Source organism: Balaenoptera borealis, assembly GCF_965194805.1.
Source record: "Balaenoptera borealis genome assembly, chromosome: 10".
In the NCBI taxonomy this organism is placed as follows: Eukaryota; Metazoa; Chordata; class Mammalia; order Artiodactyla; family Balaenopteridae; genus Balaenoptera; species Balaenoptera borealis.
In genome coordinates, this window is record NC_138874.1 from 59665844 (window position 1) to 59683494 (window position 17651).

General features: G+C 43.7%; 1 protein-coding gene across 7 annotated transcripts in view; it reads left to right on the top strand.

The window, feature by feature from the left end:
- Positions 1-1402: 1402 nt before the first annotated feature.
- Positions 1403-17651, top strand: part of KAT6B (lysine acetyltransferase 6B) — a 179468-nt gene continuing 163219 nt past the window's right edge. Inside the window, exons 1-3 of one of the 7 annotated variants that reach the window (XM_082408727.1) lie at positions 1403-1425; positions 11880-11949; positions 14976-15854. In XM_082408727.1, coding sequence (XP_082264853.1) covers positions 15234-15854 — 621 coding nt within the window. In that variant the 5' untranslated portion in view covers positions 1403-1425; positions 11880-11949; positions 14976-15233. Of the gene's footprint in view, positions 1426-1629; positions 1740-2272; positions 2845-2969; positions 3002-11879; positions 11950-14975; positions 15855-17651 lie in introns of those variants that run through there. The other 6 variants (XM_082408724.1, XM_082408723.1, XM_082408725.1 and 3 more) reach the window with 6 other exon arrangements.

Sequence of the window (17651 nt, forward strand, 5' to 3'; positions counted from 1 at the left end):
CTGTGTTTTGTTTCCCTGAGCTGAGCCCGTGAATGCCAAGATTTAATCTAAAGAGGTTTGTGTTTTAAAAACTAACAACCAAGTAATAAAACACCTATAAAAGGGATTTATAATGGAACCGGTGACAGTTTTGAGTGTAGTATTACAACTCTTCTGCTCCCCCTCTCCCTTTTTCTATCCTTTCATCCAACTCTGTGCCCTTTGTCTTAGCTCCTTTCTCACCTTGCTGCCAGGAAGCATATCAGTAGGGGCAGCTCACACTCCAGAGAAGCAGACCATCTTTAAAAAGTGAAGTGTGTGCTGAGCTCTGCATTTGATGACTGGGCTGTGCTGCTTGTTTTGTTTGAGATAAGCTGCTCTAACAAAGTACCTACCTAGTCTGTACAATGGTTTCTAATGGGAAGTTGAAGATGCTGCTGTTGCAGTGTCAGTGCCATGAGGATGCTAGAGCCAACCAGGGGACTCCTCTTCCCTGGGACCATGTGTCACCCTGCCAGGGCCCAAGATAGCCCTGGGACAGACTTCAGTCAACAGGTGGTTTTCCACCTAGGCCACCATGCCTGAAACTTGGTTCTTTTACAAAGCCGTAGTTCTCCTCCCCCTCGCCAAGAAATGGCGCCTCGGAAGGGAAACTTCGTACTCAAACTCTGTAGAAGCCATTTCTCGAGGCTACTTTTTCTATTTTCAGAGGTTTCCCCTGCCAGCATCCCACCCATCTCCGGGAAGAACGAGGGACTCTCTCTTCGGAGTCTGGAGGGCGCTGGGAGGCATGTGGGCAGCGTCAGAGTGGCCTCGCCTGGGCGGCCAGAGGAGTCCCCAGCCTCCCTCTTGTGGGCCTCAGGAACTCGGGGGGCCCAGGGGAAGCCTGGAAAACCGAACTTCGCCATCAGCCTTCCTTCGAGCGCTGGCTAGAGGAGAGGGGGAAGGGCCCCCCAGCCGTCCCCCCCCGCCCCCCAACCCCTCTGCCATCCGGCTGCACCGCCCAAGAAAGCACTGAGAACGCAGCTTAGAGCTCTCCACCTACTCGCAGGCCGGGAGAGGGCATCTTGAGGGGCAGCTTCCCCCTCCAGCCCGCGTGTGACATCCCCACTCCCACCCAAGGATGCCGCCGCCGTGCCCTGTCCGCAGTCGCTGAATGTCACTGCTCCCTCTTCCTCCTGATCAGGGTAGACACAGTTCCTGAGGCATCCCCCACCCCAAAACTGCCGCGATCGCCCGAGGGTACAAGGCCCGGGCGGAGGACGAAGTTTGGGGCCCACAGCGGCGGGAGGGGGGGCGCGTTGGCGAGGACCGCACCTCTCAGTCCCAGCCCAGGCGGGCACACTCCCCGCCCCAAACGGCCCAGGCGTCCCCATCCTCCCGCGGACACCGGCATCCCCGCCCTCCCCCGAGGGCGGCAAGCGGAGCCCCCCAGGGCGGAGGCAGGTACCCCCGGGGCGGGGACTGGGGCGGGCGGGGTCCAGGCTGCGCCCCCGGCCGGGCCGGGCGGGCTAGCTAGCGGCGCGGGGGGAGCGGGGCTGGGCGGCGCTGCCTCGGGCTCTGTGCGCTGCAGCCCGGAGCCGAGGAGGAGGAGGCGGAGGAGGAGAAGGAGGCGGCGGCGGTGGGTCCCGGGCGGGGGGAGCGCGGCGCTGCGGACCCGGGCGGCTGGCAAAGGACGAGGCGGAGGCTGAGGAAGGCAGCGGGGAGACCCGGGCTGCAGCAACAAAGGGCAGCAAGCGATTGGCCGGGCTGCAGGCGAGGTTAGCCGGGGACCGGGGTGGCTGGAGGCAGCGGCGAACGGTGCACGTGCTTGCAGACACTGGCGAGTGTGCAGCCGGGGGGGTGCACGCCCGGCGGGTAAGGGCTTGCTCCCCCTCGGCATGGGATGGCGAGGAGGGTGCAGCTACATCGTACTGCCAGCACCCGGCCTGAGGCTTGCAGGGTAGGGGTGCGTGGGGGGTAAGGATGCGAGCCAGGGGGCGGGCGAGTAGTCGCCCGGGACGGGACGCGAGAGGGTGGAGGAGGGGGCGGGATGGAACGCTCTAGGAGGCGCGCTCGTCCGCGCGCTCCACCAAAGGAGCTGGCGACTGAGAACCTCGAATTTTAACTTCGCGTGCCCGCCCGCGTGCGCCCGCCCGCGCCCACCCCTAAATCCTGCGGCCGCCGCCAGCGATCAGCTCTCACACAAACTTTAGCTGCGGGCTAGGGGCTTTGGGGTTGTGGGGGAGGGGAGAGGGACTAGGCCCTCTGATTGGCGTTGTCTGAAGCCAATAAGGCCAAGTGACTCTCCTGCGAGTAGACCCAATCCATTTCTAGAGGTAGAAGGGGCGGGTAGGTGGAAGTAGAGGTGGCGCGGTGTCTGGGAGAGAGAAAAAGGGTTGGACCAATAGGTGCCCTGAAGAGGCGGGCCCAGAGGTCTGTTGATTGGTACTGGCAGTGGACCCTCCCCCGGGGTGGTGCCGGAGGGGGGGATGATGGGTCGAGGGGTGTGGCTATGCGGAGGCGAGATGACCGGCAGGATCCTACCCCAATGGGCTGCAGAGTGGTTACTGTGTGGGTGACGGACAGACCCTTAGGCCAACGGGTGGCCCTAAGTGTCTGCGGTCTAGCCCAATGGAGCAGCGCCGGGGCGGGGCCGCGGCTCGGGTTTAATGAGACTCCATTGGGCTGTAATCAGTGTCATGTCGGATTCATGTCAACGACAACAACAGGGGGACACAAAATGGCGGCGGCTTAGCTCCTACCCCTGGCGGCGGCGGCAGCGGTGGCGGAGGCGACGGCACCTCCTCCAGGCGGCAGCCGCGGCTTCTTTCTCAGGCAGCGGCAGCGCCCCCAGCAGGTGCGGTGGCGGTGGCGCGCGGCCAGGTCTGTCACCCACCCCGCGCGTTCCCAGGGGGAGGAGACTGGGCGGGAGGGGGACGGGCAGGGGGGGAAATCGGGGGCCTGTGACGCCCCTCCCACAGGCCTCTGCGCGAGGGTCACCGCGGGGCCGCTCGGGGTCAGGCTGCCCCTGAGCGTGACGGTAGGGGGCGGGGGAAAGGGGAGGAGGGACAGGCCCCGCCCCTCAGCTGGGCCTCCAGGGCAAGGGGCGGGGCTCGAGGATGGAGGGGGCGGGGCGATATGGGTGGGGGCGGGGCTCGGGTGGTCGGAAGGCGGGGGTTTGGAGGGGTTTTCTGAGTGGGAGAGACCCAGTAGGAACGGTGGGGGGGCCAGTGAGTGTCTGGGAAGTACACTCCCAGTGAGGGGGTGGGTGGGAGGGGAAACTGGAGGTGTGCAGGCAGGTGCAGTGGGGAGAGTGCAAAATTGGAGATGTGGAAGGGGGACCGAGGGGCGGGTGAAATGGTGCAGAAGGGTGAGATTGCAGTTATCTGGGGGCAGAGTAAGAATGGATTTGGGTGTGGTAGATGTGGAGTAGTGTTGAGAAAGCGATACAGAGTAGATATTGGATTGGAGGAAGTATTGGGGAAACTGAGAAACAGGTACACTTACTGTGGTGGGAAGGAGGTATGTGGGTGAATCGGCATGTTGGAATAGAAAGGTTTGCTAGCTTTGGGGAATAGGAAGCATTAAAAAAAACATGGAGGGCTGGGACGGATATTCTCGGGAGTCTCTGAAAGATAAGACACCACAGCAGACTTAAATGTGAAGGGAGGCTACTTAGAACTTAGATATATGCAAAATATGTCTAGCAGAAAATCTCATGGGGTCAGGGGATTGGAAAGGGTGACAGGTGTGAAGAAAGATGGGTGGGGCTGGGTGAATGTGATTTGGACTGCACCCAGAGTGAGGATGGGGCAGCAGAGAAAGGTGTTAGTTTGGGATACAAGGTTGTTTGATAGGCTGGATTTCTTGGGTGTAACTTGAGCTGGGGTCAGGAAAGGGGGAACAGGGTGTCTGTCTCAGAAGGAGGCTCCCTGAGTACTACCTTGGGAAAGGGCATTGTGTAGTTTTGAATTTGTAAGCACTTTGGTCTGAGGTGAGTGCAGGGAGTGGTGTGAGACAAGGGGCAAAGGCAGAGGAGGGATTAGATTACAAACGTGGAAAATAGGAAAAGAGAACCAATGAAACAAGTTTGGGGTGGAGGTACCCAGAAATTCAAGGTAAAGAGAAAGAGTATATGAAGACTCCTCCATATAGGGACAGGAGGTGGGAGTAGCTAATGGGAATGTTGGGATAGTTATGTGGTACTCCAAAAAAGGTGTGTGTTTGTTGGCTTGTTTGTTTTGTATGACTATGAGTAAAGTACATTCTTCCTGTCTGTGTACCCTAGATTTTCTGGGATAGCCCTGAAGTAAAACATTCCATTCTTTTTTTTTTTTTTTATCAATTTATTTATTTATGTATATGTTTATTTTTGGCTGCATCGGGTATTCATTGCTGCACGCGGGCTTTCTTTAGTTGCGTGGAGCGGGGGCTGCTGTTTGTTGTGATGCGTAGGCTTCTCATCGTGGTGACATCTCTTGTTGTGGAGCACAGGCTCTAGGCACGCGGGCTTCAGTAGTTGTGGCACGCAGGCTCAGTAGTTGTGGCTCAAGGGTCCTGGAGCGCAGGCTCAGTAGCTGTGGCGCACGGGCTTAGGCGCTCTGGGGCATGTGGGATCTTCCCGGACCAGAGCTTGAACCCGTGTCCCCTGCATTGGCAGGCGGGTTCTTAACTACTGCGCCACCAGGGAAGCCCTCCATTCTTTTTTTTATTCATAAATTCTTAACACATTTATCAAAATGAATTTGGGCAGAGTTTTTTTTTTTTTTTCTTCATGTTTTTAAGAAGGAAAGCGTAATGCATGTTTCAGTAAAGGATAAGATTCTTACCTGAGAATTTATACTTAGGGTTGAGGGTTGAGGTGAAGTGATGGTTAAAGAAAAAAAGCAGAAGAAAAGATAGAGGCAGAGGAAGGTTTTAACATTAAAGGAGGAACTTAGGGGAATGACTGGCTGGTGGTAATGACACGGTCCGTTGAAATTTTGCCTACCAGCCAAACCCAGGCCTCTGAGTAGAGTGGATGTTATGTCATTGCCGTTACACCAAATGTTTGTCTCTGCACTGCTTGTCAGATGTAAGGCATAACGGGAATGAAAGGTAAAATAGGGTGAGTATTGGAAGGTAGTTGAGAAAGTTCCATAAATAATGTTAATGTACTTCAGAAACTTTCATGGACTTTCGAATACCAGTTAAAAGATTTAGCCAACCGATATGGCTTTATTAAATGCCAGGGTTCCTCACAGGTGACTTTTCAGTCTCTTAGATAGTTCGCGACACAATAATTTCAGTTTTCGTGTATACGGATGCCTGTATTTTTATCAAGCGAGAGAAGAGGAATTGTTTTATGAAAGCAGGGATGTGTGAGCTATAGTGATCCATCTTTGCTTATAGAACAGTAAATGACTAGTGGATGGGAGAAGTGTGAGGAAGGGATATTTCTTCCCTGTAATGCTTTAATTTGCATTTCCAAAGCACCTTTAAGTGCCTTTTTTTAGGACTCCCACAATCTTCCACAATTTTTGTATCATCCATTCCACTCTTGCTGCATATTTGAGTTGTTTCTAGTGTTGGGAAATTGTGAACTAAGCTGCTGTGAGTGTTCCTGTATCCGTCATCTGGTGTGCACATGCACAGTCTCTCTGAGGTGTACACCTAGGAATGGAACTGCTGGTTCACAGGCAGTGTGACCGTTTATGCTGGTTTATGCCTGTTGTCCCGGTGTAATTAGTAGTATAGCACCTTTAATTCTCAGCAGTGTCTGGATTTGGATGATGAGCTGTATGGTTGCCCTAGTCACGGGGTATGCTTGTCTTCAACTTTACTAGGTACCAGTCAGACTGTTTTCCAAAGTCTTGTACCACATTATACTCCCTCCAGTATATTACCTCATATATATATATAAATATAATATGTGAGATCCCTGGCTTCTCATCCTCCCCAACTTAGTTTTTTCAATTTAGCCAATCTGGTAAACTTCGCATTTACTTGATTAGTAAGGAGGTTGAACAGCTTTTCATATACTTATCGGCTCCCTGGATTTCCTCGTTTGTAAAGTTCCTGTTTAAGTCTGCCCCCACCCCCACCGGCCGTTTTGTAAATTGGTCCTTGTATCTTTCATTGCTATTTAGAAGTTCTTTATTTACTCTGGATACAAATTCTTTGTCCTGTGTGTGTGTTGCAAATGCCTTCCTCCATTCTCTGGCTTGCCTTTTCATTCTCTTTATGGTGTCTTTTAATGAACAGAACTTCTTAATTTTAATGGAGTCAAATTTACTGGTCTTTTCTTTATGGTTAGTGTTTTTTGTGTCTTGTTTTAAGACTCTTTTCCTACCCTCAGGTTAAGTAGATATTCTCCTATCAGTATTCTAGAAGCTTTACTGACCTTAAAAGATATATGATTATGAGTCAAATATACTCTTTTGCCCCATCCTCGCCATTACAAATCTATTTTTGCTTTTCTTCACTTTCTTCTGTTCTCTGTCTTGAATTTTTACTTGTCTGCAACTATAACTAAGAGCCAGGTGCTGACTTCCCCTGTCTCATAGGAGAAAATGGTCATATAGACAGAAGTTCAGCCAGGTTAGATTTTACAGGTCTCCAGCTGACTGAATTGCCCTTTTTCCTTTTATGAGCTAGCATTTCATTGTGTTCCTGCTATGTGTCTGCCACCATCCTTGGTTCTTTCATATTTGTTATCTCAATTATTCCTCTTTACAGTTCTGCAAAACTGTACATTTTTCTCATTTTTACAAGCGGGAAAACTGAGACTTAGATTGATTCAGTAACATGTCCAATATCCCACAGTTTAGGTAGCTGACAAGGTGGGGACTTGATTCCTGAACTCTCTAGATCCATCCCATCATAGCACATCACCTTGTTAATAAATAAGATTTCACAAGCCTGTTTGATAAGATCCAAAACCGATGAGAATAACTTTCTTTTAATGTAATATATCCTACTTTAAGCACTCATAGAGATAATTATTGTGAAACTGGATAAAACTGTTGACCTCTCTGTGTATGTTAAAATAGGTAGAGTAGTGCGTGGACCTTAAGAGGTCCTTGGATGGGCAGTAGAGGTTCTGTAAGCCCTTGAAATTGTATGCAAATATCTGTATGTACATGTGTTCCTTTTAAAAAATAGATCTGTAATTTTCTTGAGATTCTCAGAGGGCAACCCTAATGTGTTTTAAGGCTACACTGGATATCCTGTTTGAAGACATCTGTGATAAAGTTAATGCAGAATTCTGAAATGAGGTGTATTTTCAAAATAATCTTTAAAAGATTCAGATGTCAGATTTTTTTCTTAATATGTCATTCTCAGTCTTTGTCATTAAAACCCAGCTAAAGCTCATTTGAGATTTGGAAGAAAACTAGGATTGAATAGCAATTTTAAAATGCCAAAAAAGACGCTCTAAATTTAGTTGATTATTTCTTAAGTGAAAGTGCATAGTTATAATATCATCATTACTAATCAGTGTACCCTGGCTCCAAAGGCCTGATGACTTCACATGACTTTTCATCTTGTCTCTAAAATCCTCTGTTTTACAAGGGATCAAATTTCCTGTGAGGTTCCTAACAGTGTGATTAAAGTTTAGAGACTGAAACTGTTGAGCACTTAAATGCAGGGATGACTATGCAAACGTAATTCATGGGCTTCACCAGGAGATTTGGGACATGTCTCTACTAATTTATGATGATGATGTTGAAACTAATCTTTGCTAGGGATTATGGAAGCCATAATAGTTTATTGATGGTTCAGTTATTGTTTGTTGAAGCAGATTTATACAATTATAGTTTAATGACATAACAAGGATATTGTCAACTAGGAGCGCATGACATGAAAAATTAAACTTCCAATTAATATAATATGTATTAGTTGAAATGATAATTTTCATGGTGATTTAGCCTCTTAGAAATCCTTGGAAAACATTATTAGCTTATGAATTGAAAACTCTCTTTGTTAATGAGTAGTGAGAAAGAACTTAGTATTATTCTAAAAAGATGGGGAATTAAATATTCAATTCAGCTAACATTTATGGAGTGCCTACTCTGGGCTTGCTGCTGAGTTAGGCTCATAAATATAAGTTGAACACGATTGATATGTGGAGAGAGGAAATACTGGTTGCTTTTGTTTGTTCCTTCAGTCATACTTCCTTCCAGCCTATACTGGATGGATACCATTGCCAGAATTATTCAAACGTTCAACAAATTTGTGTGTGCGTGCATGTGTGTGTGTGCTTGCACTCCACTGTACCTTATTGTGTCACTACTCCTGCAGTGGCTTTCTGTTACTTCATCTGTCATGTTCACACGCCTCAGCCTGGCTTTTGTCACAGCCAACTTTATTTCTTATTCCTCTTCAACACATCCCCGCTCCAGGCATGCACATGGATTAGGTATCCCTTTGGTCTGACAGCTCATTCTTAGCTCTGTGCCTTCTCCTAGATTCCCTTCATTCATTTACTGATGCATTCATTTAACAAATAGGCATTGAGCCCCTCTTATGTTAAGTTGTGGTACTGGGAAGTCTTGGGGCACGCCAAGATGAATCAAACATGAGTCCTGTTCTTAAGAATTGTACAGTCTAGTAGGGGAGACGAGGTCCGTGTATGAGTAAGCAAAATACAAAGTGGAAAATGAATGCCAAATAATAAGAAAGCTAAAAGCTTCCTGTTAGACAAAGTGACGTAGGACTTCTGAGAAGGTGTCTGTTTGCACTGGGCCACAAAGGATTTGAATTGGGATGGAGAGGCCAGGCAGTTGTCCAAGTTCTGCCTTGTCTTTCAAGGTCCAGTTTAAGTCCTCTCCGTCCAAGGGATGTTCTACCCATCCACACTCAACAAGGAATAGTCACGGTTGTTTTCAGACTTTTTTCCTTCTGTATTCAGCGGAATCCCTTCTTTGAAGTGAATCTTATGGAGAAGCCCATTATACATAGAATAGTTAAGGTAGAGATGCTTTGTTTGGTACAAAGGATTATGGTGGCCCTAGTGTTTAACCCACAAGGGCACCTGCAGGTGGTGCCCATACCCAAGGCACTTTCTCACAAGAGATCCAAGGAGCCTAGTTTGAAAACCATTGGAGAGACAGGAAAGTGTTTAGGTTTTAGCATCTGAATTAAAATCTTTCATGACTTAGTGGTCTGAGGTCTGGGCCTTCAGGAATCAGTTTTTCTTTTGCAAAATGCGGGCAACAATGCTACCTTACAGGGTTATTTTAAGGTTTACTGATAATCTATGTAAAGTGCCTGGTCCACAGTAGGTGTCGGACAATGGTTGCTATTATTATAGTTTAGTGCTTTATTTCTTTTTTAAAAAAATAATTTGGGGTGAAATTCACATAACATAAAACTAACCATTTTATTTTATTATTTATTTTTATAAATTTACTTTATTTATTTATTTTTGGCTGCATTGGGTCTTCGTTGCTGCGCGTGGGCTTCCTCTACTTGCAGCAAGCGGGGGCTACTCTTCGTTGCACTGCATGGGCTTCTCATTGCGGTGGCTTCCCTTGTTGCGGAGCTCAGGCTCTCAGTATGCAGGCTTCAGTAGTTGTGGTGCGTGGGCTCAGTAGTTGTGGCGCACAGGCTTAGTTGCTCCGTGGCATGTGGGATCTTCCCGGACCAGGGCTTGAACCCGTGTCCCCTGCATTGGCAGGCAGATTCTCAACCACTGCGCCACCAGGGAAGCCCTATGTTTAACTTTTTGAGGAACCACCAAATGGTGCTTAATCGCTTCTTATACCCACAGCATCTACCATAGGGCTGTACTCACAGAAAAACATCTAAGTATTTGTTGGTTGTTCTTTGATTAGTATTTATAACCTCACCTCCCAATTCACATGTTTTGGGCCTTGAGCATTAATTTTAAGGGAAATAGATGCATCCAGGACTTGAAAGTTAGCCAGTATCACCGTATGGATGTATCTGATGTTGTCAGACAGCAGATATTTGTTCACTGAGGATGCTGTTTGGAGCAGCTGTGCTAATCTTCTGTGTTGGGTGGTTACAGAAGAAAAGAAGTTAAGGTCCCTTCCCTTAAGCAGTGTATGTTCTGTTTCAGAAGATATTGTTAAGATTTGTGGATCCTCACTCAATTACATAGCAGGCTATGAAAAAATCCAGGAGCCTATAAAAGTGAGAGAGCTAAAAATAACTGTTAGCAAGTGAAACTCAGGATGACAAAAGAGTAAACTCTACTATTAATCTTTATTTTTTTCTACCACTGTTTTTGGCTCATCCACAATCTCATGACTTGAGTGTTATGACATTGATTTTGAAACAACACACAGCTTTAGCAAAAGCTTAGAGGAGGCTTCACATATTATTTATGATCCAGGATATTTTGACTCTTCTTATGCTGACATGTGTATTTCTGAATAGTGTTGATATTTATGTAATAATAATGAAGCCAAAAGCTCAGTGTTGGACTAAGCATTTCTCTAGATCTGTTTAGAATAGTGTGTAATGAGTGATGTAAATAGTGTTTTACTATAAGACTGTATGATACAACCATATAATTTACTGATGTTATTTTGTAGTTAAAAATAAAAATGATTCAAAACCTTAGAAAATAGAATAATTTAATTTTGATGTAGCATGAGTCCCCAGAATTAATTTGGAATGACTCATTCTCATTTTGATAGCCTTTGAGTTCAACTTTCAAGTTTTTATAGAAAAAAATGAAAAGAGAATAATGGTTTTTAGGGTCATACTTGTAATAGAATATGCTATCTACGTATGAAACAAATCCTAGGGCTCTGGAAAAGAGAAGTGGTATGGATAATTCTGAATCAGGGGAAGAAACATTTCTATTTGCCTTTTGAATGAATTATGCATATTTTTCCTTAGATTTGTCTTTCTAGTTAGATACTGCTTAGACTAAAATTAAATTGGTTTTCAATCTATTCTCTTAGCATATACCAATTTACAGTGGGGCCAGTGGGATGTCAGAAACAAACCAGCCTAAGATTAAAAAATTTGCAGGGGATAATATACAAAGTGGATAATATACATGTGTTTAGTTGAGAATTGGCTGCAGATAAGAGACTTCTGATTTTGTTCCTCTCCTAGCTCTGTGTGTGTGTATGTTTTTAACACTGATTCGGCTTGTAGCAAAGAGCTGCTGAGTTACATCTGCTTCTGCCTAATTAACTCTGTTGGTTGGTGTCAGATGAGAGCTAATTTTGAGATTAAATTGAGGAGTGGGGTGTGTGTCTGTGGCTGGGGGAAGGGAGAAGGAGGATCCAAGGTTGCTTGGTTGTTTTGTACACTATCAAAGTGCAGCTATTCACAGTGTTGTTTTACATTTATTTTTTGCCTTTGAAGTAAAAATGATCACTACTGCCCTGAAATGTGACCTGTACCAGCACATACTTACTATTGTGGAAAATGGTGCGTCCTTCTCTTAGGTGCAGTTATTGGCCATATCTTGAGAGTTCAATCAGTACCTAGATGCCAGGTGGCCTTTGGGACAAATAGTGAATGTTGCCTGGGAAAGTTAATATTGACCATTAAACAATGTTCGACTTTTTTTTTTCCTCCAGACAAAATGTTATACCTGTCTGGCTATTTGAGTAATAGTGGGATTTTTTTTTTTTTTTTAAATGATGGAATTCTTTTTTAGACTCCATCACAAACCTGATTTTTTAAAATTTGGAGAACAAGTCTGGCCTTAAAGAAGAGTGAAAGTTTACTTCTTTAGGCACTCGCTGTGGGGCTTCATGTCCTGTCCTGAATTCCGTGTTCTTAAATACCCTTTAGTGGTATGAAAGAGCTAACATACCACCAAACATAGTATACCAGTAAATTCACTGCAGCTGTTTGGATTGAATAGTTGTGGAGATCCATAGATGGTTGCTGAACTTTAGGTATGTCCTTATGCCCAAATTAACATTTACATTTTTTTCTTTTGGCAGATTTGCCTGAAGATCTGGACAATCTTCCTTTTTGTCATGGACTGTTAAAACACTTGGAGTTCCAATTCTGGTATTTTCCCTTGTTTTATTATATTTTTAAGATATAAAATGTCAGTCTTGTTGAAATGTGTTGGTAATGGAGGTGAACAATTCTTTTGATTGTGGTTAGGATTGTGGTAACAGCTTGTCATGAAGGTATATTTTAAGTATTTATTAGTTATGAAATGTGTTTTGTTTTAATGTATGTTCATTTGCTTGTGTAACCAAAATGCCTGAAAGCAACTTTGCAATATTGGATACTTTTCTGTGACCTCTTTTCCTGCTTCCTGCAGTTTTATTTTGTGCAATCAAATTAAATTAGTTGATTCATCCTGAATAAATGATGAAAGATGAAATAATTATTTGGACATGGTGAAATGTCTTCTAATGAAATTTTGCCCCGAACCATTTTACTTTGGAAAGATCAGCTTCCTGTTTTAAACTTACTAAAGCAGAGTGATTCCTGTGTTCTATCGTGAAAGTGGTTGCACTATGAAAGCCAATGATTTCATTCCTAAACACACCATGTTCCAAGTCTAACAGTCAGTAATTTATATAATGACACAAAGAGGAGTGCTTATTAGATTTGCAGATGACATAGATGACAGAATCAAGATTCAAAACAATTTTTAACAAGTTGGAAGACAGACTCAAACCAACAAGATGTACTTGAACTGTGATAAAATTTTAAAATCCCAGCATTTAAATTTGCATAAGGAAGAGAATGAAAAGACTCGGCTTGACAGAATTTTTGAAAGAATATCTGGGAGTTTTAGTTGGACTGCCTGCTTGGCATGAGCCAGTTGTATGGCAGGGCTGGTAAGGAAGTTCATGTTACCTTGGGTTGCATTTATAATTGGATAATGCCTGGAATGCCAGATTTTAAGATGGGCATTAGCCAAACTAATGAGTGACCAAGAGGAGGAGGTGCTTGGAAACCTGTGAGAATGTGGGCATGCTAAGGAACTAGGATATGAGTGGTCCAAGGTGGGGCTGGAGGTAGAATGGAGTTTGATTGTAGCAGTTTTAAAAAGATACTTGTTTTCAAGTATATGAAGGCTCCTCATATTAAAGAATTTCTTGAGATTGTTCCAGGGGAACTAGGACTAGTGGGTAGAAGTTATGGGAAGGCAGATTTTGGCTCCTGTGAGCAAGAAATATATTACAGTTAGAGCTGTCCAACAGTGGCATGAGCTGTCTTAAGAAGTGACAAATTCTTAATCACTGGAAGTATTTTGAGACTTTATGGCCTATCTGTTGGGGATATTGCACAAGGGATCTTTTACTGTTTAACTAGAAGTTGGACTGGATAACCTCGAAGGTCCCCTTAGCCCCAAGTTTCTAAATCTGAGGGGAGAAAAATGGAGTGTACCTACAGCTTACTGATTGCAAAAAGGACAATCCTTTTTAAATTGCCTCTTTCAAGCTGACTGAACTAGTATAGTTCAATGGCCTAATTGTTTTCAGCAACAGAATCTTTGAGAGCAAATGTTAAATTCTTCAGTGTATCTGGCTAAAGTTTTGAGGAAAGACATTATTTTCCCCTTTGATGTACATTAAATGTAAATAAACAACCAGAGATAACTTTAATTTTATATTTTATGAGAGATTTTTCGGAGTGTGTAGACATTGTATTGGATGGAAGTGATGATAGCTACTATATACTGAATATTAGATACTGTATTCACTTAATTGTCTCAACAATCCCGGGAGGGATATACTGTTATTTCCCTACAGGTAAAATGATGGAAAAGTAAGTCATTTTCCCAGGGTTTCTCCGCTAGACATTGGTAGGGCTGGCATGCATACTATTAGTCTAATTGCAGAGGCAGAACTAGCTAGAGCAGGCAGTCGTGGCTCAGGTGGAGATAGCGCTGACTTAGACTTTAGAATAATGGCATTTGAGCCTTGAGTCTACTACTGACTGTTATCCTGAGTGAGTTCCACCTTCCCCTGAGCCTCAGTTTACCCATTGAGTCATCCTGCAGATTACATGACAAGTTATACGCAAGCACACTCTGTAAACTTTAAACTATAAAAAAGAGTTAAGATGTGGATATTATCTGTGAAGAGCAAGGTTAGAGCCCAGATATGACCCAACTCCCAGGCCAGGATGCTTTGGCCTGGTGCTCTTGGCAGGTGTACTCAATACCAGATTGGAGACCTAGGGGATTTTTGTGTACACCAGGAGGTTCTCAGAGAGCAGTATCACTCCCTACCTGGTGTCAGATTTGTACAAACCTTGCTCGGATTGAGCAGTTTCGTGAGCTAACTGGGTAATAAGACGTCTAGAGTTTTCCATTGTTCAAAAGGTGACCGGTTATGTTACTACATTAGTTTCAGTTTTCCAACCTGTGGGTTAGAGAATGTCACCGACCCTCTTCAAAGGGATGGGAAAACATGATTCTGTAGAAATGGCTCAATGGGAAATTTTCTTACTTGTGAGACTTGGGAAATAGAATGTTTAGCTGAAATAGAAGAATCAAGATCATTGCTTTTTTTTTTTTTTTGGCTGCACCGCGCATCTTGCGGCATCTTAGTTCCCCGACCAGGGTTAGGGATCAAACCCAACCCTGCCCCGTGCAGTGGAAGTGCGGAGTTCTAACCACTGGACTGCCAGGGAATTCCCTTTTTTTTTTAAGTTTAAGATTTTTTGAAGTAAGTTTAATGTACTTCCATCAAATTTTTTGCATCATAGACTTATTCTTTGATGTTGATTTTATGTTTATAGTAGACATATATCTTGAACCACTGTCATGTAATTTTATTAATTTCAATAAAGGTTATCCATTAAATATATAGCTTAGATGTGATCTCTTAAATGCCCCATGAATGACTCATATAAATAACGTGTAAAATCCTAAAAGAAATTCCTTCTCAGACTGTGACCCAGTTTCTGGTTGGCAAATATAGTCGCTCTGGCTTTGTTACATAATACCTGCCCGTCATTACTTCTGTGGTCATTTTGCATCTGAAAAGGTAATACTAAAGAGTCTTTTAATTTATTTTTAGAAGTTTCATTATTAAGAGCCTTTCCCCCCTTTTTAATCCTTTAAGGTCTTGATTTCCTGGTTAAAGATGTTCTTCACCCGAATGCAGTTTTTCCTGTTGGTCAAATAAGACAACTATCAACATTGCCTGTTTGTCCTCTTTTTAATCTCTAAAGGATGGATGTTTGTAAGATGTTGCTTAATATGGTCTGGAATACTCTGGCCATTTGTTGAATTGTAAATGACTTTCAAATGTGCAAGTTCTGTTAAATACAAGGAGAACCTCTATGGGTAACTTTTGTATTGAAGAAGTCATTTGTCAACCATGGTAAAACTTGCAAACCCACTTTATACAGAGTGGATTCTTGAAGCTATACAGAAAATAAAAAAGCAAAAGCAAAGGCCCTCTGAAGAGAGAATCTGTCATGCAGTCAGCACTTCCCATGGGTTGGATAAGAAGACAGTCTCTGAACAGCTGGAACTCAGTGTTCAGGATGGCTCAGTTCTCAAAGTCACCAACAAAGGCCTTGCCTCCTATAAGGACCCAGACAACCCTGGGCGCTTTTCATCAGTTAAACCAGGCACTTTTCCTAAGTCAGCCAAGGGGTCTAGAGGATCATGTAATGATCTCCGCAATGTGGATTGGAATAAACTTCTGAGGAGAGCAATTGAAGGACTTGAGGAGCCCAATGGCTCCTCCCTGAAGAACATAGAGAAGTATCTCAGAAGTCAAAGTGATCTCACAAGCACCACCACCAACCCAGCCTTTCAGCAGCGGCTGCGACTGGGGGCCAAACGTGCGGTGAACAATGGGAGGTTACTGAAAGACGGACCGCAATACAGGGTCAACTATGGAGGCTTAGATGGCAAAGGGGCTCCCAAATACCCCAGTGCTTTCCCATCGTCGCTCCCACCTGTCAGCCTTCTACCCCATGAGAAAGACCAGGTGAGTGCAGAGAGAATGTCAGTACACTGTAAATATTGCCTATTTGACTTGTACAGTTTCAGTTAAGTTTTATACGGACATAAGTTCTGAGTTAAGTGTGATAAAATAAAATGTTTTGCCTCAGAGCAGGCTTATATATTTTAAGAGGTATATATTTTTTACAGTATAAATTGTTCTATATTGTTTTACAACGTATTAAGGGCTTCCTCGCTGGTTGACTAAGAATTTTTTTTTTTTTTTTGGCTAAGAATTTAATGTGATGATTATGTGGTTTGTTTTTTAAACTATAATTGCTAATCCGTGGGTGCTTGAAGGGACCAGGATAGATAACTTTAATCTTCCTTCCTCAAAGCAGGATCATATATATTTCAAAAATCCAAGAAAGGCCATTATATGTTTTTCTCTTTTTAAATTATTATTTATGTTTATTTTTTTAGCTTTATGAGGTATAATTGATATATTTTTCCCTTTATTGTTATTTCAGAGAAGAAGAATCTATAGACTAATTATTTTAATACTGATAGTCTGTGCATTACTGGAACTGTTTTAATATGTGACCTAAATCCTGCCTGTTTCAATTTAAAGTCATTTGTTATTGTTCACTTCTCAGCAGGTGAAAGTGAATGTTTATTTTGTCTCATACTGTATCTTTTAGTCTTTGGTTTCTCTGGGCCTTCTGTCATCTCCATAATAGTTATATGTATATGGCAGATTTCTCCTTAAGTTACTGCTACAATTTAAAGTCTTTGGTTAAGTAGGATTTTCCTTTGTTTTATTTCAAAGCTATGGAAATTACTGCCCAAACTAAAACCAAAACAGCAGTAGCAAATTGTTTATAATGGTTTCGGCCCTCCAGTTTGGGGGCTTGTTGTCTGTCCTTTGGGTGAGTGGATGCATTGATAGCAGTTAACTTTACATCTTGTAAGCCATTAGCCATTGTTGATAGAAAGGGTGGTGGTTGTATGTGCTAACTGCATTTTCAGAAGTGATGGAAACAGTGTTAGGAAAAGCTGTGCTCTTGATGACTTGTTTTTCCTCTTTGGATACTGTTGCCCATAAGGTAGACCCTGCTTCCCTTCTTGCCTTAAGCTGATAGAGGCCCAGCTCTACAAACTGGGTGGGACCAGGTGATTTGCCTTTCCACAGACCAATCGAAACCCTAGAATTTCTTTCTTTTTCTTTTTTTTTTTTTTAAATGTATTTTTTTTAACATCTTTATTGGAGTATAATTGCTTTACAATGGTGTGTTAGTTTCTGCTTTATAACAAGGTGAATCAGCTATACATATACGTATATCCCCATATCTCCTCCCTCTTGCATCTCCCTCCCACCCTCCCTATCCCACCCCTCTAGGTGGTCACAGAGCACCAAGCTGATCTCCCTGTGCTATGTGACTGCTTCCCACTAGCTGTCGATTTTACATTTGGTAGTGTATATATGTCCATGCCACTCTCTCACTTCATCCCAGCTTACCCTTCCCCCTCCCCATGTCCTCAAGTCCATTCTCTACGTCTCTACGTCTTTATTCTTGTCCTGCCCCTAGGTTCTTCAGAACCTTTTTTTTTTTTTTTTAGCTTCCATATATATGTGTTAGCATACAGTATTTGTTTTTCTCTTTCTGACTTACTTTACTCTGTATGACAGACTCTGGGTCCATCCACCTCACTACAAATAATTCAATTTCGTTTCTCTTTATGGCTGAGTAATATTCCATTATATGTGCCACATCTTCTTTATCCATTCACCTGTCAGTGGACACTTAGGTTGCTTCCATGTCCTGGCTATTGTAAATAGAGC